The following is a 24,436-nucleotide window of genomic DNA, read 5'->3' as shown; positions in this document are numbered from 1 at the left end:
GTTTGGTGTTCCAGAAGCAATTGACAAACCTGGCCCCTCCCATCAACTACTCCGCCTGCAATCCAAAAACACGCCACATTCCTGTGTCTTGTTACAAAAGGTTACATTGCCCCTGCAAAAACCAATGATTCTCTCCCTTTGGAATCACAGCAAAAAAAAAACAAATACAAACTTTGAAATACAAAGATTTCTCACCTTCGTAACATGGAGGGTCGACCCTCCAAACTGAGGCCTCCGCTCACAAAGCTTTTCCACCACTGAATAGGGAGGCCTGGGCCTCCACTTTGAGGCACATCCAGGGTCTCCCAACTCTCCAAATGCAGACTGATTGAACATAGAACATAGAACATTGCAGCACAGAACAGGCCCTTCGGCCCTCAATGTTGTGCCGAGCAATGATCACCCTACTTAAACCCACGTAACCCGTATACCCGTAACCCAACAATCCCCCCATTAACCTTACACTACGGGCAATTTATCATGGCCAATCTACCTAACCCGCACATCTTTGGACTGTGGGAGGAAACCGGAGCACCCGGAGGAAACCCACGCACACACAGGGAGGACGTGCAGACTCCACACAGACAGTGACCCAGCCGGAATCGAACCTGGGACCCTGGAGCTGTGAAGTATTGATGCTAACCACCATGCTACCGTGAGGCCCCATTAACCGCTGTATTGAATAGCAGTAAGCATGACCCCGAGTTTCTGCTGGCCTGGCATTTTCATTTTCAATCTGGCTCTCACACTGATATCTCTGCCCTGGGCCCGCTGCTCTGTTCCAGTGGAGCTCAACATAAGATCCTCATCTTCCGGTTTGGCACCTCAGAGCCCAGACTCAACACTGAGTCCAACAATTTCAGACCGTAAACTTTGTCCCCATATCTTGTGTCCTTTTCTTCGCATTACTCTTATTTTCACTTTCAGGGCACCGTACCTTTGCTCCAGGCATGTCTTTTGTTTCGTCGTTTCTTCTCTTGCCCCATCACCATTCCCTTTGGCCATGCAAGACTAACACTCCTGACATTCAACCTCCCTTCTTTACTGCTTCTACCCGCCCTTGGGCAGCACTGTGACTTCATAGTGCCAGGGTCCCAGGTTCGATTCCCCGCTGGGTCACTGTCTGCGCGGAGTCTGCACGATCTCCCCGTGTGTGCGTGGGTTTCCTCCAGGTTCTCCGGTTCCTCCCACAGTCCAAAGACGTGCCGGTTAAGTGGATTGGCCGTGATAAATTGTCCTTAGTGACCAAAAAGGGTTGGAGGGGTTATTGGGTTACGGGGATAGGGTGGAAGTGAGGGCTTAAATGGGTCAGTGCAGACTCGATGGGCCGAATGGTCTCCTGCACTGTATGTTGTATGTTCTAAAACTTATTATATTCCTAACTTTTCCCAGTTGTGATGAAAGATCATCGGGCTGAAACATTAACTCTGTTCCTCACTCCACAGAAGCTGCCTGATCTGCTGAGTATTTCAGGCATTTTCTGCTTTTATTTCAGATTGCCAAGATCCGCTCTGTTTTCCTCCTGTTTCTCCAGCAGCGCTCACCTATCCTGGTGGGGCAGCAACAGGCCTCCTGCTTCTCAGGCACACCCGCCATCCTTAATTGGATGGCGAATGCCGAGGTGGTCAATTCAGAGGCTGCCTCATGGGAAGTTGCTGCTTAGGGTGCGCTGAGGCCACGTGAACACTCATGACCTGTACGTGATCACCGTGAAAATCAGCCCAGCGATTCTAGTTTCTTATGCCTGTATAAGAGTGTGACGGGCAGAAGGGAAATGTAGACTTCTCCTGCACCAGATTTGCCCCCCCCCCCCACCTCCACTCCTCACTCTTGCAGAACCCTCCTGGAGCCTCCGGTTACCTTAAAGGTAAAGGCATCCAGGAGCCGCCTAACCTTCAGCCGCCAGAAGCCATTTAAGGTGCTCTGTATCTGGCGGGGAAGTGCAAAATGTTAACAAGAGCCAGGAATTCAAAATTATCTGCATCATCTTCCTGATGGGACGGGTGAGTTTCTATCTCATTCCATAACCAACTTCTACTTCAGACGATGAACGTAGTCGCCTTTGCCTCTCAGGATAAGCAAGAACTAATACCAACCGAGCCAAAACCCGCCGAGAGGCAAAATCCTGGCACAACCTTCAAGGTTCCCCTAGTTTCTCAATCTCCAAAGGTGCTTTTATTATATCACATCTGCAGCATCTTTCTTCCGCTTTTTCCACTTTAATTTTTTTCATCAGGATGTTAAATCCCCATCTGGGTCAGTCCTGCTCTTCAAACGTCAAAGACGTTGCTAAGGGGGACATACTAGCAAACCTTAATATTACATCATTGACTGACAACACTGCAAAATTGCAAAAGAGACCTTGATTATCCATAATCTTTCATTTCTTCATCAAACGTTTGTTAGGATACCGGACCGGGTCCCAACTTTTGTTCGGATACCGAACGAGAACTCCAACCAATTTTTTCTGTTTGTAAAAGTGTAAGGAAATGATGCTTCATTCTCGGCGTGATGACTCTGACTGATGGATATCTTTTATGTTAAAACAAGCTTTAATTTAAACGCAGATCTAACCACATTGACAGCAAAGAAATAGCTTTATGATTAACAGTTAAACAGGTCTTCTACCAAAAGGAAAAAAAACTTACCGGGTACTATCTACATGTGCCATTAATTCCAATTAAGCAATCCAATACAGTTCAAATGCCACTTAGAAATTAAGTTGACAAAACAGATTACTAGCTTAGCTGTGTAGAGACCTTTTGAGAGAGTTCCTTTCAGTACATTTCTGTCTCACATGGAACATAGAACATACAGTGCAGAAGGAGGCCATTCGGCCCATCGAGTCTGCACCGACCCGCTTGAGCCCTCACTTCCACCCTATCCCCGTAACCCAATAACCCCTCCTAACCTTTTGTTTTGGTCACTATGAGCAATTTATCATGGCCAATCCACCTAGCCTTTGGACTGTGTGAGGAAACTGGAGCACCCGGAGAAAACCCATGCAGACAGAGGGAGAACGTGCAGACTCCACACAGGCAGTGACCCAGCAGTGAATCGAACATGGGACCCTGGTGCTGTGAAGCCACAGTGCTATCCGCTTGTGCTCCGTGCTGACCACAAGTCTTGTCAGATTCAAATGCTATGGCAAAGTACAGTTCAACTTAAAATCTTAGAACAGACTGCAAAACTACAGACAGACCTGGCTTCTCCCATTAATTCCATCATCTGTATCCCATTAAGTTCTATGACCTGCTTAGCTAAGACTAAATACAATCCCACATAAATTATCAGCACTCCAGGGAATCTCCTGCAATCATAACAACATTTCATTAACCCTTTAAGCAAGTAAATGTTTCAAAACAATAATTGCCCCACTCTTTTACGACAATTACAGCTTTAGCAGACATACTGGGGGTGTGTATTTCAAATCAGGGTTTTTTAATAACATTATTGCAACAAATATGAAATAAAATATACAACAATTTTGTACATTCATCGCACATTCCAGTCCATTTATGATCTCTTGGCTGCTGCACTTTTCCATGTTGTTTAATTACCCTATTGGAATGTTGACCTTTACTGCAAGGGAGATGGAGTATAGTGGGGGAGATGGAGTATAAAGGTGGGGGAGATGAAGTATAAAAGTGGGGAAGATGGAGTATAAAGGTGGGGGAGATGGAGTATAAATGAAATGAAATGAAAATAAAAATCGCTTATTGTCACAAGTAGACTTCAATGAAGTTACTGTGAAAAGCCCCTAGTCGCCACATTCCGGCGCCTGTCCGGGGAGGCTGGTACGGGAATTGAACCGTGCTGCTGGCCTGCTTGGTCTGCTTTAAAAGCCAGCGATTTAGCCCAGTGAGCTAAGATGGAGTATAAAGGTGGGGGAGATGGAGTATAAAGGTGGGGGAGATGGAGTATAAAGGTGGGGGAGATGGAGTATAAAGGTGGGGGAGATGGAGTATAAAGGTGGGGGAGATGGAGTATAAAGGTGGGGGAGATGGAGTATAAAGGTGGGCAGCACGGTAGCATTGTGGATAGCACAATCGCTTCACAGCTCCAGGGTCCCAGGTTCAATTCCAGCTTGGGTCACTGTCTGTGTGGAGTCTGCACATCCTCCCCGTGTGTGCGTGGGTTTCCTCCGGGTGCTCCGGTTTCCTCCCACAGACCAAAGATGTGCAGGTTAGGTGGATTGGCCGTGATAAATTGCCCTCGTGTCCAAAATTGCCCTTAGTGTTGGGTGGGGTTACTGGGTTTGGGGATAGGGTCGAGGTGTTGACCTTGGGTAGGGTGCTCTTTCCAAGAGCCGGTGCAGACTCGATGGGCCGAATGGCCTCCTTCTGCACTGTAAATTCTATGACATCTATGACTATGAGATGGAATATAAAGGTGGGGGAGATGGAGTATAAAGGTGGGGGAGATGGAGTATAAAGGTGGGGGAGATGGAGTATAAAGGTGGGGGAGATGGAGTAGAAAGGTGGGGGAGATGGAGTATAAAGGTGGGGGAGATGGAGTATAAAGGTGGGGGAGATGGAGTATAAAGGTGGGGGAGATGGAGTATAAAGGTGGGGGAGATGGAGTATAAAGGTGGGGGAGATGGAGTATAAAGGTGGGGGAGATGGAGTATAAAGGTGGGGGAGATGGAGTATAAAGGTGGGGGAGGTGGAGTATAAAGGTGGGGAGGTGGAGTATAAAGGTGGGGGAGATGGAGTATAAAGGTGGGGGAGATGGAGTATAAAGGTGGGGGAGATGGAGTATAAAGGTGGGGGAGATGGAGTATAAAGGTGGGGGAGATGGAGTATAAAGGTGGGGGAGATGGAGTATAAAGGTGGGGGAGATGGAGTATAAAGGTAGGGGAGATGGAGTATAAAGGTGGGGGAGATGGAGTATAAAGGTGGGGGAGATGGAGTATAAAGGTGGGGGAGATGGAGTATAAAGGTGGGGGAGATGGAGTATAAGGTGGGGGAGATGGAGTATAAAGGTGGGGGAGATGGAGTATAAAGGTGAGGAGGTCTTCCACCAATTTTCAAGGTGAATGTCGGGAGTGGTCCCGAAATGTTAACTCTGTTTCTCTCTGCACAGATGCTGCCAGACCTGCTGAGCTTTTCCAGAATGTTCTGTTTTTATGGCTTGCTGCAACTGTACAGGGTATTGGTGAGACCACACCTGGAGGACCTTGTCTAGTTTGGTCCCCTTGCTTAAGGAGGAGTATACTTGCGTTGGAGGCAGCCCAGAGTAGGTTCACTCAGTTGATTTCTGGGGTGAAGGCATTGTCTTGTGAGGGACATTGCACAGGTCGCGACATTCCTCATTGCAATGTCAACAAATTAAAGTCGAACCCAGTGAAACATCTAAGATTCTGAGGTGGCTTGAAAGGGTAGATGCTGAGAGACTGTTCCCCCTTGTGGGGAATTTAGAACTTGGGGCGGGGGGAGGGGGGGGGGGGCACAGCTTCAGAATACCGGTCAGGCGTCTCACATTTAAGACAGAGATGAGGAGGCATTAGTTTATCTCAGAGAGCCATTAGCCTTTGGAATTCTCTTTCCCCGAAAAGAGTGGAGGCTGGACCATTGAATATATTCATGACTGAATGAGGCAGATTTTTGATCCACAAGAGAATTAAGGGTCATGGGGAAAGAGGAAAGCAGAGTTGAGGCCACAATCAGATCAGCCATGATTGTATTGAATGGCAGACCTGACTCAAAGGGCTGAATGGCCTTCTCCAGCTCCTATTTCTTATGTTCTGCAAAATTACGCTGTAAACAGCATGGACTGGGTTAGCTGAATAGTCTGCTTCTGTGCTGCCTGCTTTATGGAAAACTACTTTGGTTTCTCTTGCTATCTCGACATTTTGGCTCACTGTCAATCTTTCCTTATTTCTAATATTGGCTTTAATTATTGTTTAGACCCCTTGGGCACGGTCAATTCCAGCCCCACATGACCCAGAGTTGCAACACACATGAAAGTAACTCTTAATTTAAAAACGGTTTTCACTGTTGACTCATCAGGATCTTCAGACACCTCTGCACACTCAGAAACAGCAGACAGGAAACATTTGGGAGAAAGAAAGTGAGAGGGCAGCACACAGCTGCTCTTCTCTGCATCCATGGAGCTTTTTGCTGGGTCGTCTGAAAAAAGACCCACCTGGCAGGACCCAATCACTGTCTGTTGCCAGGCAGAATACTATCCTTGGCCAATCCATTGGCTACAAGCCAACCAATCGAACTAAATCCCTCCGATCTCTCGGGTGCCAGAAAGTCTGAGTTCTTCTGTTCAAATTGCATAGTGTACCAATTTGCACCTTTTGAGTTCCTCACTTCCTCTGATCGACTTAAAGGTGTGTCTCCATTAAAGATCCATGGACCAAAATGGTAACTACAAAGTAAAAGAAATGGGAAAACAGGAAGGGTCTTACACTATATTGAGTTCTCTTTTGTGCAAATCGCAAACCTCTTTTTTGTAATCTTTAAACTGTTTCTCGTTTTCAGCTTTTTTAAAACCTCTATAATCAGATTTTTTATTAGCTAATTAATTTTTTTTAAATATATTTTATTCTCCTCCTTTTTCACATATTCTCCCAAATTTACACCCACCAACAACAAACAATAATCAGTAACAAATATGTCAATCCCCATATCAATAACAACGATCCTCCCACCAAACCCCAAACATTAGCCCGCATGTTCACATTTCAAATGACAAAAAGGAGTCAGGAATCACCCATAGTCACGATCAACACACACCGCCCCCCTCCCCCCCCCCCCCCCCCACCCCATCCCCCCCCCCCCCCCCAACTAATGTTCGATATTATCCAGTTCTTGAAAGTGCATGATGAATAATGCCCATGAATTGTAGAACCCCTCCATCCTTCCCCTCAGTTCAAACTTAACCTTCTCAAGAGTCAAGAATTCCAACAAGTCCCCCCAGCCACGCTAGGGCACAGGGTGGAGAGGCTGCTCTCCATCCCAGCAGGATCCGCCTTCGGGCGGTCAACGAGGCGAAGGCTATGATATCTGCCTCCGCGCCTGTTTCCAACCCTGGCTGGTCCGACACCCCGAATATAGCCTCCCGGGGAGCTGGGTCCAGTTTCAGGTGTACCACTTTAGAAATTACCCTAAACACCTCCTTCCAGTAATCCTCTAGCTTTGGACAGGACCGAAACATATGAACGTGATTAGCTCACCCCCCCCCCCCTCCCCCCTCCCCCGGCAACGTTCACACACATCCTCTACTCCTTCAAAGAATCAGCTCATCCTCGCCCTTGTGAGGTGTGCTCTGTATACCACCTTCAGCTGTATCAGCCCCAACCTCGTGCACGAGGTGGAGGCATTCACTCTCCGGAGTACCTCACACCAGAACCCCTCCTCCATATCCTCTCCCAACTCTTCCTCCCACTTTGCTTTGATCCCTTCCAGTGGTGCCTTCTCTTCCAAAATAGCTCCGTACACCGCTGGCACTGCCCCCTTCTCCAGTCCCCTTGTCGTCAGCACCTCCTCCAGCAATGTGGGGGCCGGCTCCTCCAGGAAGCTCTGTATCTCCTTTCTGGCAAAATCTCGAACCTGCATGTATCTAAACATTTCCCCCTGCTCCAGCCCATACTTCGCTTCCAGCTCCCTCAATCCTGCAAACCGACCCCTAAGAAACAAATCTTTTAGTGTCTTAATCCCCTTCTCCTCCCATTTCCAAAAAATTCCATCCCACCTCCCTGGCTCAAATCTGTGATTAATTGATTGTGATCCAGGTCTAACTATGTGTCCACTTTATTTATGGATAAAATAAATTCTCTCCCCTCACCCTCATTATTAATACATTTTTCATCTGCACGATTCTTGAACGATATTTCCCAAAATTCCCCTTTCCAAATTCTTGCACCAACACTGTCATTTTTGGCTTCACTCTTAAGCGGCATATTTCTAATTTAACTCTGGAGGGATGATTTTAACTCGGGTTGTGAATTAGGAAGGTGGGGGGCAGGTTTGCGGGGAGGTCTGATGTTTACAGTGAGCTTTCCCACACCCCAAATGCAGATGGAGATTCCGGGGGGGGATTTTCACGACTGAGGCAGGTAGCTCAAGCCAGGAATCTCCTCACTCAGAAGAGCAGCCTCGGTTTAATGTCCCCGTTAGACCCAACTTTCGCCCTGGGATACTGGGTGCCGGATTTGGTCGAGCCCACCAGTCCCAGAAGCAGATCGTAGGCAGTTGATAGCTGAGATGGGCTGGTTCTGAGGGACTTCACCCCAGTTATTTCAATAATCATTAGGTCCTAGAGCCCTTACCACTCACACCCCCAAGCCCCCTTACACTCCCATGCCACTGCCATCATAGAATCATAGAATTTACAGTGCAGAAGGAGGCCATTCAGCCCATCGAGTCTGCACCGGCCCTTACAAAGAGCACCCCACTGAAGCCCATGTATCTACCCTATCCCCAGAACCCAGTAACCCCCACTTAACATTTTTCTGGACACTAAGGGCAATTTAGCAAGGCCAATCCATCTAACCCGCACATCTTTGGACTGTGGGAGGAAACTGGAGCGCCCGGAGGAAACCCACACACACTGTGCAGACTACGCACAGACAGTGACCCAGCCAGGAATCGAACCTGGGACCCTGGAGCTGTGACCAACTGTGCTAACCACTATGCTACCATGCTACCCTGCCAACCATGCCAACCCATGGCTCTCACATGCCCCCATGTCACCTACATAGCCTCTCACCCAGTATCCACCAAACGCAGACCTCAGGAACGGTGTGGAGATAAAAAGAAATAAACCTCCAGCAGTCTAATGAATACTCATACACATCCCCATTCAGAAAAAAAACACTCAAAGATCGTAAATCTCCTCAAGTGGTTAATATTTTATTATAATAAACTGACTTCCATTCATACCCCACATGACAGACAGCTAATCCTCTAATCCTTTCATAGCCTATTTAAATTGTCAATCAAACTGTGAACTCAGAACCTCTGCTGAGATATACAGCTTTTGAAACTCAGCCAAGAATTCCTAATGATGTAATAGCAACCCTTTGGAAATGTCAACAAAGATTTGTGTTGGAGCTGGGAAATAGGTGGTCATTTGTTTTCCTAACCTACACCAGATGACCTGTCAATCAAAACAGTCGGCAGATCGGCCAGGATTTTACGGTCCCTCCCACCTGTTGGGATTTTATGGGTGCATCAAAGTAAATGCCAATTTAACTGGCCCGCCGCTACCACCGACCCATGTGGTGGAGGGGGTGGGGGTGGGAGAGGCACATCATGGTGGGACCACACAATTCTGGCCTTGGTGTATTTTTTACTTTTACTGACAAGCCTGGTTTATTTTTCAAGTTTGAAAAAGCTGGGATCTTTAAAAGCTTTATGTCATGACACTTAAGCAGGCCTTTTCCTCCCTTCAAGTATATTAACTCGTGACTCCCAAACTAAGGCCCTTGGAACAGTCAAAATGGTGCCTGTTTGAACTCAGCTCCAAGTTCAAATGGCCTTGCTGTGTTTAGGTTTCCCTCCTGTGTGAATCTCGCCCACCCCCCCCCCCCCTTCCCATCTATTGGCAAGAAATTGGACCTGTTGGAAACGGACCCCCCCCCCCTCCATCCAGAAGGACCACGGCCAGTACAGGTGGAGCTTTAGCCTGCTCGTTAAAATGGCGGGCCTATCGCAGTGATGTCATTGGGGCACAGGTCACCTGTGCATGCCTAAATCCAGGGAAAGGCGGTCAGGAACACTGTGGGTGTATCCCACCCAACATGGACAGCAACGGTTCAAGATCGGGGCGCATCCCCCCCCCCCTCTCAAGGGCAATTAGGGATGGGCAATAAATGTTGGCCTGGCCAGGAATGCCCACGTCCCTTTACAGAATAAAAAATAAACATTGGGGACATGACATAAACCCCCCCCCCCACCCCGTCCACCCTCCCCAACCCAGCACCGTTCACCAAAGGGAAGTGGATACTGAAATTGTTCCTTAAAGATTCCAGTCCCTCACCAGAATGAATACCTTTACTTTTGTGGCAAGGATTGTGAGGCATCTGCAAATCTCCAATAAGAAAGATCTTGCAATAACTTATGTTTCATCCGTCAACTCTAATATTCTCCTTTGATCTCCAGGTCTCTCATGACTTTGCAATCAACTTTAATGAAGAAAATCCAGAATGTGCAGGTAAGACCCAACACAGGCATCTAGTGACAGACCAATAAATATCCTTGGCATTTCTCCGAGCTCCCAAAAGCCAAATGCACGGATATGTGTTTGGAGATTTAAATGGGATTCCATCTCAATATGTCCTGATGTTTGGACTGTTTTCTCTTCTCTCTCCCTTCCTTACTTTGAACACAGACATCATGGGCGCGATTCAGCCCACTGAGGTTAATGTCTGCTGGCGGCCGCGTTTAGTGGAGTGTTTCTCGGCGACTGCAGTCGGGTGATTCGCGGTCGGCCCCTCACCCGGCGAGGGACCCATGTCACCCATTGCGCCCGGCTCTACACCACGCCGGGCACCACGGGGTCGCTGAATCACGCCCCATGTTAACGAGCTCATGATGCACTAACCAACATTAGCTCTCAGTCGAATCACACACTATGATTCAAGCTGCTTTCTCTCGGTGAGTTCATGATTCGCCCTGAGAACACTGGTACTGAGCTTCACATTCCAGCTTGTGGCTCGCTCAAGGCACCAATGTCAATTCCACCTTTGACACCAACATTTCATAACAATAATTTATTGTCACAAGTAGGCTTCCATTAACGCTGCAATGAAGTTATTGCGAAAATCCCCTCGTCGCCACACTCCGCCGCCTGTTTGGGTACACTGAGGGAGAATTCAGAATGTCCAATTCACCTAACAGCACGTCTTTCGAGACTTGTGCGAGGAAACCGGAGCACCCGGAGGAAACCCACGCAGACACGGGGAGAACGTGCAGACTCCGCACAGACAGTGACCCAAGCCGGGAATCGAACCTGGGATCCTGGAGCTGTAAAGAAACACTGTGCTACCGTGCCACCCTACATATTAACTTGAAATTATAATACATAAAAAGACACCAGAATGCAGATTTTAGAAACATGGAACCAAGAATACACAGTCTTGTTCACCAGTCTCTCTCGGCGATTTCGTTACCATGGTTACATGATCCATCCAAGCTTCATCCCTTAGTTACTATGAACAGTGACCAAACAGCAGACCCGAACCCTGAAGCCATGGATGACTGACTTCCCCATTCCTTCAGCTTCTCAGCCTTTGCAATGCTTTCCTGACCTAAAAACTGTCTTAGCCCATCCTGTGCTGATTCCACAAACAGCCCGAAACATTGGGTGAGGCACAAGGGTTTTGTGAATCTTTGTTCCCACACTCGACACTCAGGAGTTTCAAACTGATGTAAGTAAGTACCGGAGAATATAGAAACAATCACGTTTGCCACACACTCATTCTCCTTCCTGACTCTGTTTTTCCACAAGGTATACAAGGAGTTGTCGAAGCCTATCAGAAGTGCCTACCGAAAATCCAACTTTATGGACCGACGAACATTGCTCCGATTATCCAGAAGGTGGCCAGTTCAGCTTCAGAGGAGATGCATACCAAGGAAGCAACGGTGAGCACCCAGCAAGGATGGTGCATGGTACACAACAGCAAAAGACCATCTCTTGCTTCTCCAAATCATAATAATCTTTATTGTCACAAGTAGGCTTACATTGCAACCAAGTTATTGTGAAACGCCCGTAGTCGCCACATTCCGGCGCCTGTTCGGATACACAGAGGGAGAATATAGAACGTCCTGTTCACCTAACAGCATGTCTTTTGGGACTAGTGGGAGGAAACCGGAGCACCCGGAGGAAACCTACGCACACATAGGGAGAACATGCAGACTCCGCACAGGTAGTGACCCAAGCCAGGAATCGAACCTGGGACCCTGGCACTGTGAAGCCATAGTGCTAACCATTGTGTAAACGTGCTGCCCCGTAGGGCGCAATTTTCCCCTTTGGCCCACAGACCTAACGTAGCTGGTCAAAATGCTACCCTGAGCCTCTGGAGGCAGGTTTATGGAGCATAAAAGATCACAATTTTCTTTAATAACTGCTGCTCATTAGATTAAAGATGCAGCAGTTCCCTCTCCAGGGGGTAAATATTCCCTATGAGCTATTTGCATGACTTCTGTTATTTCAAAAAGGTCAGTGGCTTTATTAAAATAAAGTTTAGACTTTGTTCTCTTAGTCCTAGACTCCCCAAGGAGCAGAATTGGGGCCCAGATTCTCCATTTGGGAGACTGAAGACTCCGCTGTCGGGATTCAACCCACAGCCCGGGGTTTTCCTGACGTCATGGGCCTGGCCACAATGGGAAACCCCATTGGCCAGCCGGCAAGACGGAGAATCCCGGGGGCTGCGCAGCACCAAATATCTGGCGGGACAGAGAACCTGCCCAATGTTCTCCCGCCGGATCTGATTGCACTAGTTTTACCGCCCCCTTGTGGTTGTGAAGCAGGATGCAATTCCGTATTTTTTGCCATGCAATACGGGAGGCGGTGGCGTACTGGTATTGTCATTGGACCAGTTAACTAGCGACCCAGGGTATTGCTCTGGGGACCTGGCTTCGAATCCCGCCACTGCAGATGGTGAAATCCAAATTCAATAATGAAATCTGTAATTAAAAATCTAATGATGACCATGAAACCATTGTCAATTGTCATAAAAACCTATTTGGATCACTAATGTCCTTTAGAGAAGGAAATCTGCCGTCCCTACCTGATCTGGCTGACATGTGACTCCAGACCCACAGCAATGTAGTTGAATCGTTTTTTTTCATTTATTATTTTTTAATAAATTTAGAGTACCCAATTCATTGTTTCCAATTAAGGGGCAATTTAACGTGGCCACTCCACCTACTCTGCACATCTTTGGGTTGTGGGGGCGAAACCCACGCACACACGGAGAGAATGTGCAAACTCCACACGGACAGTGACCCAGAGCCGGGATCGAACCCGCGACCTCGGTGCTGTGAGGCAGCAGGGCTAACCCACTGCGCCACCGTGCTGCCCTAATGTGGTTGAATCTTAACCACACCCTCAAGGGCAATTAGGGGTGGGCTAGGTCCTGCGACCCCCAGGTCCCATGAACGCATAACAAAAAGACTGATTTATGCAAGGTGTGGGATACGAGAGGATTCCGGGGGGGGGGGGCAATCACGATATCGAGCCATCGTCTGGGGCGGGCGACCTGATAGTGGGGTCCCGCTGCCGGCACCCCCCCCCACGTACTGGAAATCGACCCCAACCACCGCGCCCTCCCCACCGCATGGCAGCCCCCCACCCCCCCACCGCATGGCAGCCCCCCCCCACCGCACGGCAGCCCCCCCCCCACCGCACGGCAGCCCCCCCCACCGCATAGCAGCCCCCCCCCCGCACGGCAGCCCCCCCCACCGCATGGCAGCCCCCCCACCGCACGGCAGACCCCCCACCGCACGGCAGCCCCCCCCACCGCACGGCAGCCCCCCCACCGCACGGCAGCCCCCCCACCGCACGGCAGCCCCCCCACCGCACAGCAGCCCCCCCCACCGCACAGCAGCCCCCCCACCGCACAGCAGCCCCCCCACCGCACAGCAGCCCCCCCACCGCACAGCAGCCCCCCCACCGCACAGCAGCCCCCCCCACCGCACAGCAGCCCCCCCACCGCATGACAACCCCCCCACCGCACAGCAGCCCCCCCTACCGCACGGCAGCCCCCCCCCCCACCGCACGGCAGCCCCCCCATGGCAGCCCCCCCCACCGCACAGCAGCCCCCCCCCCACCGCACGGCAGCCCCCCCCACTGCACAGCAGCCCCCCCCCCCACCACATGGCAGCCCCCCCCACGGCACAGCAGCCCCCCCCACCGCACGGCAGCCCCCCCCCACCGCACGGCAGCCCCCCCACCGCACGGCAGCCCCCCCACCGCATGGCAGCCCCCCCACCGCCCGGCAGCCCCCCCACCGCACAGCAGCCCCCCCACCGCACGGCAGCCCCCCCCCACCGCACAGCAGCCCCCCACCGCACAGCAGCCCCCCCACCGCACAGCAGCCCCCCCACCGCACAGCAGCCCCCCCACCGCACAGCAGCCCCCCCACCGCACAGCAGCCCCCCCACCGCACAGCAGCCCCCCCACCGCACAGCAGCCCCCCCACCGCACAGCAGCCCCCCCACCGCACAGCAGCCCCCCCACCGCACAGCAGCCCCCCCCACCGCACAGCAGCCCCCCCCACCGCACGGCAGCCCCCCACCGCATGGCAGCCCCCCCCCACCGCACGGCAGCCCCCCCACCGCACGGCAGCCCCCCACCGCACGGCAGCCCCCCCACCGCACGGCAGCCCCCCCACCGCATGGCAGCCCCCCCCCCCCACCGCACGGCAGCCCCCCCACCGCACAGCAGCCCCCCCACCGCATGGCAGCCCCCCCCACCGCATGGCAGCCCCCCCACGGCAGCCCCCCCCACGGCACAGCAGCCCCCCCCACCGCACGGCAGCCCCCCCACCGCATGGCAGCCCCCCCACCGCATGGCAGCCCCCCCACCGCACGGCAGCCCCCCCACCGCATGGCAGCCCCCCCACCGCACGGCAGCCCCCCCACCGCATGGCAGCCCCCCCCCCGGATTGCTTGGGTGCTCCCCCATACCCCCAAGTACAGGGATGCCCTTACCCACTCCCCCGGAACTCCTGCAATAAATGGCCCCGTGGGACCCCTAAAATAGGCGGACCCCCTGGGATGTCTGTAATGGGGTGAGCCCCAGGGGCCCCTGTCAAAGGGAGCCCCCAGGGACCGCAGTTACAAGGTGACCCCCAGCAGGGACCTCTCTAATATGGTGACCCCCATAGGAACCCCTGTGATTGAGGGACCCTCCACAGGGACCCCCTGCCTAAGGAGTCACTTCCACAGACCCCCCCCCTCCCCCCCACACACACACACACACACACACAGAACCACACACACATAGATCCCTCCTCCATAAAAGAGACCTTTGTCTGGAAGCTAGAAAACAGTCCGGACAGGGCTTTGTGAAGGACTATAGCTGTAATACTTACCTTCCAGCTCCATGTGCCTGCATTGCGTTCCCACAGATTCTCTGTCTGCAATCCATTTATGGCTTCCAAATAGTGGTTTGTGATTGATAGCTCGTAACAACCATCTGTGCTTTGATCATTCATATCCCTTCACGCTTCAGTTGGCTAAATGGTGAAACACCAATGTTTGTAAACATTGCCCACATCAAAGAAAAGTAAGTGCAGTGAAATCACATGCTTGAGTGGTTGGAATGCACTTAGTGCAACTTACATCTCTTTGAGTGGGTGGTCTCTTTGGGTTTTGAAGGCTTCATTTATAGCCAGTGAACATAGCTTTGCACCATGATCTTTCAGGCGATGCGAACGCGCTCGGGGCAACTAGACCGCCTGCCCTGATATCCAAGGCGGAGAAGCCTTCTAAATTCCGGAAAATATAACCGTAGTTTGTGCAACCACACAGAGCAGACATATACATGTAACTGGGCCCATGTGAAGGTAGTGTGAGGAATGCTGGATGACAATGAGGAAATTGGTAGCAGACAATTGTAGTGATGATGGCAAGACTTTGTTCAGTTCCATAATGAGCATGAAATAAAATCCATTGAAAAGCAGCATTGGGCTTTTGAAGAGATCTATTGGGGTAGGTGAGCTGTGAAGATCACAAGACTTCCAAAGGCAGCATTATGTGTGTACCAAACAGCGCCTCATCAGAAATAATTTCCAAAATGCTGATGGAAATAGGGGGGGAAAAGGCTTGCGTTACTGGCGAATACATTTAATAGCTATTGAATAGCTGACTGAGGTTGCGGCTGCTTCCTGTAGCTTGGAGGGAAGCCAATATTGTTCCATTATTGAAGAGGAACTCATTAGGAATTTTATGTGCATGAGTTCTGACTGTAACATCCTGATTCATCCGAAACAACAACCCCTGAGATCTCAGATCTCTCCACTCTAATTCTAGCCTCTTGGTCTCCTCCAATTTTAATTGCTCCACCTTCAGTCACCATGCCTTCAGTGCCTGGGCCCCAACGTCTTGAGTTCCCTCCACAAACCTTCTCCCTCTCTGTCTCACTTTCCTCTTTTGAGGCGCTCCATAAAACTTAGCTCATTGACCAAAATTTAAGTTTGCTGCCCAAATATCTCCTGAGGTGTCGCGGGGGTTGGGGGGGGTCAAATTTTGCTTTCTTGTTCCTGTGAAGAACCTTTGGGTATTTTGTTACATCAAAGGTGCTTATAAATGTCGGATCTTGTTATTGTCAAAGTGATTCATCTAATTATATTGAAGCCAATGCCGATATCATTTTAAAAGCCCCAATCTTTTTCCCCTTCAGGCTATAGAGAGGAGATGTGCATACATTGAGTGTTTTTGTATTGTTCCACTTAAGGGATAATTTAGCGTGGCCGATCCACCTACCCTGCATACCTTTGGGTTGTGGGGGGGTGAGACCCACGCAGACACCGGGAGAATGGGCAAACTCCACGCGGACAGGGACCCGGGGCCGGGACCGAACCCGGGCCCCCGGCGGAGTGGGGCATCTTGGGGATAAAACAGATACATTGTGAATACAAATTTGCAAGTGTAATATTCCCAGGTTTGCTGAGGACATGAAACATTTTGGGAATGTGAGTGATGAGGATGATGTTAAGAGGTATGATTGTGCTTTTGGAAAATTGAGTGAGTGGGCTAACACATGGCAGATGCAGTTTAGCGTATATCAACTTTGGATGGTGAAACACAAATTTATATGGTGATAGAATGGGAAATGTTGGTGTACAAAGGGACCTGGGTGTCCTAGTACACCAGTCACTGAAAGCAAGCGTACAGGTACTGCAAGCTTTCAGGAAGTCTCATAGAATCATAGAACCACTAGAGTGCAGAAGGAGACCATTCGGCCCATCGAGTCTGCACCGACCCTCTGAAAGAACACCTTACCTAGGCCCCACTCTCTCGCAATCCCGTAACCCCACCTAACAATTGGACACTAAGGGACAATTTAGCATGGCTAATCCACCTAACACACACATCATTGGACTGTGGGCGGAAACCAGAGCACCCGAGGAAACCCACGCAGACCCTGGGAGAAAGTGCAGACTCCGCACAGACAGTCACCCAAGGCCGGAATTGAACCTGGGTCCCTGGCGCCGTGAGGCAGAAGTGCTAATCACTATGCCACCGTGCCAAGTCAAATGGTATGTTGGTTTTGCAGAGGATTTGAGTACAGAAGGATGTCTTACTGCAGCTGTACAGGGCCTTGGTGAGAACACACATGGAGCACTGTGTGCAGTTTTGGTTTTGTTACCTCAGAAAGAATAAAGTTTCCAATGAGGGAGTGCAGTGAAGGTCCACCAGACTAATTTCTGTGATGGCAGGATTGTCGTATAAGGAGAGATTGGGTCAAATGGGCCTCTATTCACTGGAATTTAGAAGAATGAGAGGGGATCTAATTGAAACGTATGAAATGCTGACAGTGCTGGGCAGGCTGGATGCAACGATGTTGTTTCCTCTGGCTGGGGGGGTCTAGATAAAAGGGGTGACAGTCTCAGGATTTGGGTTTGGCAGTTCTCTGAGATAAGGAGAAATTACTTCACTCAGAGTGTGGTGAACCTGAGGCATTCTCTACCGCAGGAGGCTGTGGAGGTCGAGTCACTGAATATATTTAAGAAGGAAAGAAATTGAGTTTGAGACTCTAAAGGTGCTAAGGAGTATGGGGAGGGCGCGGGAGAATGGTGTTGAGATACAGGATCAGCCATGATCAGGTTGAATGGCGGAGCAGGCTCGAAGGGCTGGGCACCCTGCTCCTGCTCCTAATTTTGACGTTTCTATTGCTGACAAATTTAATAAACTTTTGGGCCTCCAGTAAATTAACTACTCCATCCAGGGTGGTTGGCTAAAATAGGCCATTCCATATGTTCATTAAGGACCTAACCCACATGACAGACATTCCCTCAGGCCGCTTACTCTCTGACCTCCCCACCCTCACCTGCTGGCCAGATTTCTCTCTATTCGCCACATCAGCTCCTCGTAAATCTTTGATCAAATCATCCCGTAGCCTCCTAAATTCCAAGGAGTACAACCTGGCTTTGCACAGCCATGGAGAGTTGGCTTTAAACAACCAACCGGGCCTAACTGAGGGCTGTATGGAGAGTGCGAGTCCTCAGTGGGGATGTTATAACGGACAACTGCAGTGCTGAGAGGCTCGGGTCAGTTACGTAAGAGGAGACTCGACTACAGGATTTAGGTGAGGCTCCGGAGTTACAACCTCAGCCCAAGCGAGATGAGTTTATGCCGATGATCAAATGCAATCAGGGCTGTAGAATCAGAGGGCGTAAGAAAATGATCACACGGGATAAAGGGCGTTCCCCTGCATTTGTAGTGAAAGCAAATTAACATGCAGGTGCAGCAAATAATGAGGAAGGCAAATTGCATGTGCAATATGGAGATAGGAAGTCTTGCTGTAATATTATGCATCTTTAATTAGGCCAATCTTGGAGTACTGCGTCTAATTTTGATCCCCGCTCCGGAGGAAGAATATATGTCCCTCTGTACAGGTGCAACAAATGCACACAAGATTGATTGCTGTGACGTGAGGGCAATGGGGACTTGATTGAGCTGTACAAAATCACAAGGGACATTGATAGGATGGATAGAAAGGAACTTCTTCCCTTAGTGGAGGGGTCAGTAATCAGGGAGCATAGATTGAAGATAAGGAGCAGGAGATTTATAGGGGATTTGAGGAAGAACATAACAATAATAATCTTTATTAGTGTCACAAGTAGCCTTACATTAACACTGCAACGAAGTTACTGTGAAAAGCCCCGAGTCGCCACATTCCGGCGCCTGTTCGGGTGCACGGAGGGAGAATACAGAATGTCCAATTCACCTGACAAGCACGTCTGTCGGAACTGGTGGGAGGAAACCAGAGCACCCGGAGGAAACCCACGCAGACGCCACACAGACAGTGACCCAAGCCGGGAATCGAACCTGGGACCCTGGCGCTGTGAAGCAACAGTGCTAACCACTGCGCTGCCGTGCTGCCCATTTTCACCCAGAGGGTGGTGGGAAGCTGGCTCTCTGCCTGAAAGGGCGGTGGAAGCAGGAACCCTCAGAATATTTAAGAAGCCTTTTAGATAAGCACTTGAAACCCCATAACGCGCAAGGCTACAGACTGGAATGGGATGAGAATAGATCGGTGTTGAATGGCTGCTGCAGGCACGCTGGGCTGAAGAGCTGTAAACTCTATGAGTCGATGAAATTTAGTAGAATGGACCTGTGCTCTCTGGAGTTTAGGAAAACGAGAGGTGATCTTATTTCAAAGTATAATCTGTGTTTAATTATAACGAGTAATAATACTCACCTCTCAATGTAACCTTCAATTCCAAAGCCGAGATAATCTGTTAGTATTTTCCATGATCATGGAGACTTAGTCAGGTACGTGTTGAATAGCGCTTCAGTTATTTGAGGGAAGCCAGGTATTAAGTGGTGTTTAATGAGTATTGTACTTGCGTGCAGCTGATTGTTGAGCTATTGCTTTTCCTTCTGTAAGATGGGAAATGTTTATTATGGGATGTCCAGTTTGCCCATTCGACGGCCTCCTGAGATTCCGAGTGGAGAAATGAGGTGCCTCCTACAATTGATCTTATTGGGCAGGTTGCTGCGATGTGTTCCGTGGTCTGGGAGTCATGGGCACAGCCAAGTTGTCCCTCATCTTCCACTAAGGTAGCAGACACTGGACACACCCTGTGCAGTTATGGTTCAGTGATGCGTGTTGGGGGGAATTCTCCCCCCCCCCATCGGGAGAACAGAGTGATTCCCATTGGCACCCGCAGCAACCCCCAAAATGCCATGAAATGGCACTTAGAAATATTTCTACCCCCGATTGGGTTTTCAGTGCCATTCTATGGCACGCCGGGATTCTTGCGGAAGCTGAGAGGGGCAGGACATAATCTCTCTGACAATTCAGGCTCCTCTGAGGTAAGAGTGCCATTTTTATAGGGCGCCTCAATCTCAGAATGCTGCCGCAGGCCCCCTTGGATTTCTGGGAATGCCCCCCGTCATCTCTCTTTAGTCTCCAGTGCCCTCTTCAGCCACCCCCCCCCCCCAATTCCCCCTCTTCAGGGCCTCCCCTTGCCACTGCTTGGCTTGTATGCTGAAGGGTGGCAAGGAGGTGAGTACCCTCCCTCCAATTGCCGCCAATCCGAGGGGGTCCTTCACGGGAGGTGGGGGACAGGGGGACTTGTGCTGGGCTGGAGGGGCTCAGATCCGGCGTCCTTCCCTGGGATGGGGGTGGTTTACTGCTCTTCTCATCGACAGCCTTTAAACCCTTTAAACAGTCTGAATTTGGAAATTAAGGTTCGCTCACAATAATGTGAAAGTGTTTCCATCTGGATTCCCTGAACCCTTTGAGAGGTCTGTCAGTCTGCCAAGTTCAAAGATCTGTAAGTTGAAGGTAAAACTAAAATGCCCTTTAATGTGGTGGGAACCTTTGAAGTGGTTTTCTCAGTCAATTTCACTGCCCTTTAAAGTATTGAAGACCTTTTGCATGCCTCAAAGGCTAAAAGCTTTGAATTGCATTGCTTAAATTCAATTCCATGTACAATTGTCTCCTAAAAACTTTTGATTGGCAGGTCGAGGCAGTTTCAAAGGGAGGATTACTGTTGTTTATTTGTATAGCTCTGCAGGGATCCACTAACTCAGGAGAACAGATGGTTTTCTAACCGCAGGTTTTTTTTTATGAGACTGCCTCTTTGTTCTCAAATACTTCCCAGAAATAGCTGGTGCTGCTCCCTGCCTAGTAGTGCCAGTATTGACACTGTCAGTGCACCAGGGTGCCAGGGGGCAGTGCCAGGCCACTGCCCTTCACTGTCCCTGACCACCCAGGGACTCCAATGGATTCTGAGTCCCCCTGGAATGGTCATCACATCTAGTCTCGGATCTGGAGGCCAGTAGGGATTCCCGCCGGCCTCCTGCTGTGCCTGCAAGGGCGGAGAATCCCGGGAGTCGCGAGACCCCGACTTGGAATGGACTCAGCATATTTACATGTTCACGCCGCGTCTGGTGCCGTGTGCCGGGGAGTACCGCACTCTGTTCGGTGTCAGGCGCGAGCCACGTTTAGGGGCTCTCCTGCAATTCTCCGGGAATAGTGGGATGTGTGCCGGGCGCAACGTGGGCAGAATAACGCCCCATTTCCTTGGAGGGAGATCGGAGCCCAGGACCTCTGCTGTTGGGTCAGTGATGAGGTGTCCGTTGTTTCTGCTGCATCCATCCCATGATTCCATCCATCCAGAGCATGAATGGACCGTTGCTTTGCCAATATTAGCTCGCGGCAGTGGAACTAACTGTGGCTGTGTCCTGACCTCTGAACCAACGTACGGCTGACATTTCGATCACCCATTTGGGGATCAAAAATTTTAAAAAACTAAGCGTGCCAGAAAGAGTGAAGTCAATCACACATCTTAACTGTTCCACCCCCAGCTCCTCCCGGTTTCCATCAGAGTGTGGCCAGGGGTGGATGGGGAGGTAAAATGCTGCCGTGCATGTTGTGAAGAGGACCCGAGCTGATCGGTGAAGTAGAAACCAAAACACGGAGCTTTTCTTTAATGAGAGGCTTGTTCAATCGCGCTGCTCTCACCTCAAAAAACAGTGTCCCATCTGTCCCCTCTTTATACATACTCAAGGGCAATTAATACCTTCGCCAGTTACTCTTAACATTAACAGTGTCATTTAGATGGACAAACCTTAAAAATGAAATTGACAAGACATTAGCAGGTGTGACTATCAAAAAATGACACACAATTTATAAATGGTAACAGTTGGCAATGGGTTAAACAGAAACATTCTGAATCTCGATTAGACTGTTTTAATATAACAAGATATAAAACGTGGAACTCAGAACATGGCGTGGGTTTACATATAAATTGAAGGGAAATGTTCCCTCTGGGCACCAAGTTTGGCAAAACAATCTTTACATTCTCTGCCAACGACTTGGTGTTTTTGGTATATGTAAACCACAGAGGGAATTTTCCTCATTAATATCCATACAGAAGACAACAAAGAGAATCTCAATTTTCTTCTGATAATGATTCCATAGTTTAAAATAGAGAATTGAAATATTTTTTTTGAACAAGGCTTTGAGGAGCGTACGGGGCAAGGGGATTCATTGAATAGCTGAACTAAGGAGCTAGCATAGGCGAAATAGGCTGAATGGCCTCCTTCTGTGCTGTATCGCTCAGTGATTCTAAATGTGCTTCTTTTCTTTGACAGCAATACTTCATCCTTCTGATTCTGACAGATGGCGTCATCACTGATATGGCCGACACCAGGGATGCCATTGTCCACGCCTCCCACCTCCCCATGTCAGTGATCATCGTGGGGGTTGGAAACGCTGACTTCAGCGACATGCAGATGCTAGATGGGGACGACGGGATACTCCGCTCCCCGAAGGGTGAACCCGTTTTACGAGACATCGTTCAGTTTGTGCCATTCAGGAACTTCAAGCACGTAAGTGGAGATGTGGAGCCTCAAGGGCAGGATTTTGCGTTTCCGGTCGGAATATGTGGGAGGGATCATCTGGCAGTGATCTTTCCCAAATTGGCCAAATAGCAGCCAAAGGGTCCCCCTGTTGTCAAATAATAGCCACCTAGTGGCATGGAGCGTTACTATTGCTGAAAAGAAAGACAGGCTGCTGAATCTTTTCATCTTGCAGGACAAATGCAGAATGTCAAATTTCAAGCGGTTGAAAAGGGTACTGATTGGTTGGCAAGTCAACTCTGATTGGACGAGGCTTTGCCATGGAGCAAGCAACAAGGAACCAGAGGCTCCCCAAGCTCCCGGGTAATTCAAAAAAGTACAAGGCTTGAACATGTTCCTTTTGTTTGCAGAGAACTGATCCCTGAGTATGAATGTATGTCACTTCTAGCAAGCATAAATGAGCCACAAAAGGAGCTCAATTGATTATTTTAAATCAGTCGTCAGACTAATTATTAGCGTACTCAGGATCCACAAAAGCTGCCCAAGCGTGGATCATTTGAAATTTGACATTCTTGCATTTGTCCTGATGAGTGCAAGATGAAAAGCTTCAGCAACATGTCTCTTTTATGAGAAAAATGATAGTACCAGAGGACTAACACCCTGTAACCTCTCCAGTCCAGAAAGCTTAAGGCCAAGTCATTTTGGGATTCCAGAGTTTTCGGGATCCGCGAATGGCGTAAGAATAACAAACTGCAAGGGCATGAACTGGAGATTGCTGCAGTTATAAATATTTACCCAAAATGTAGAACAGCGATAAAGCGTTATAAAGCAGTAATAGTTGTTTTACTTAAGCAAGTATTGTATCTTCCATGTCTCGTCTCCCAAAATATGTGATGCCCTGAGGTGTGCTTTCAACATTCCTGGACAATTGGGGCTGGATACTCCGATTCTGGGGCTATGTCCCCACGTCGGCATGGAAACGGGGGGGCAAAATGGCCGCCGATTCCCCGTTTAGCTGGGGGCTCGCATGCCGGCAGCGTCGAGCACCCGGCTCTAGGTGCCGATACGCTCCGGAGAATTGCCGGGTCGAACTTAGTTGATGGAAAAATTGAATTTGTTTCTGCTTTTATGATGTTATCAATTTTAATGGTTTCTGGTAAGGTGGGAGGGGCCGCGCCATGCAACAGGGGGGGTGGCTGCACGCGGACCCGGCCCGCGAAATAGTCCCTCCTTTCCGCCAGCTTGCATGCCCTGGACCAATCTCCCAAAATGCCCCCCCCCCCCACGGATCGGCCCTTCCCCCGACTGCGGCGGTGCTGGACTGATTCCGCAATCGCCACGTTGAGTTCCCAATGGGTAATACCATGAGGGACCCACGCCGTCGGGAACTCAGCCGGTCGGGGCGGAACATCGGGGGGGGGGGGCGAGACTCAGGAAATGTCCTGAGGCCGCTGATATTGCGCGCGACATACTCCTAGAGTACGCCACTTTGGAGGGGGGTGGGCGGAGCATCACAAAAGCGGCACCGCCCCCGATTTTGTCGGAAACATGGATTCTCTGGCCGGTCACTGAACGCGATTTTGGCGTCGGCAACCGGAGAATCGCGCCCTTGGTGTTTCTGAACAATAGATTTCCAGACTAGAGAGGTTACTGTGTACTATACTAGGGAAAGGTAATCAATCTATCAAAGGCCCGTTTGCTCCACTGGGAGGAGAAGTTATAAAGGAGATGGGTTAATGTCTTTCTTTCAATGTTAAAAGTATTTTTTAGGATAAGGGGACAATCTTTTCAGACTGAGAGGAGGAGAAATTTCTTCACCCAGAGAGTTGTGAATCTTCGGAATTCTCTATCCCAGAGGGTTATGGATGCTCCACCGTTGAATATATTTAAGGCTGGGATAGGCAGATTTCTGGTCCCTCGGGAAACTAAGGGATATG

At 49.9% G+C, this 24,436-nt stretch overlaps 1 protein-coding gene across 1 annotated transcript in view; it reads left to right on the top strand.

Annotated features, from left to right (window-relative positions):
* The window catches only part of cpne4b (copine IVb), a 469,926-nt gene that overhangs the window by 430,198 nt on the left and 15,292 nt on the right, over positions 1-24,436 (top strand). The window contains exons 13-15 of the mRNA XM_038796566.1: positions 10,116-10,167; positions 11,464-11,597; positions 22,293-22,529. Coding sequence (XP_038652494.1) covers positions 10,116-10,167; positions 11,464-11,597; positions 22,293-22,529 — 423 coding nt within the window. The remainder of the gene's footprint in view (positions 1-10,115; positions 10,168-11,463; positions 11,598-22,292; positions 22,530-24,436) is intronic.

Source organism: Scyliorhinus canicula, chromosome 5 (genome assembly GCF_902713615.1).
Source record: "Scyliorhinus canicula chromosome 5, sScyCan1.1, whole genome shotgun sequence".
NCBI lineage: Eukaryota > Metazoa > Chordata > Chondrichthyes > Carcharhiniformes > Scyliorhinidae > Scyliorhinus > Scyliorhinus canicula.
The sequence above is the reverse complement of the archived record's forward strand: the minus strand, read 5'-3'. Positions and strand labels throughout refer to the sequence as shown.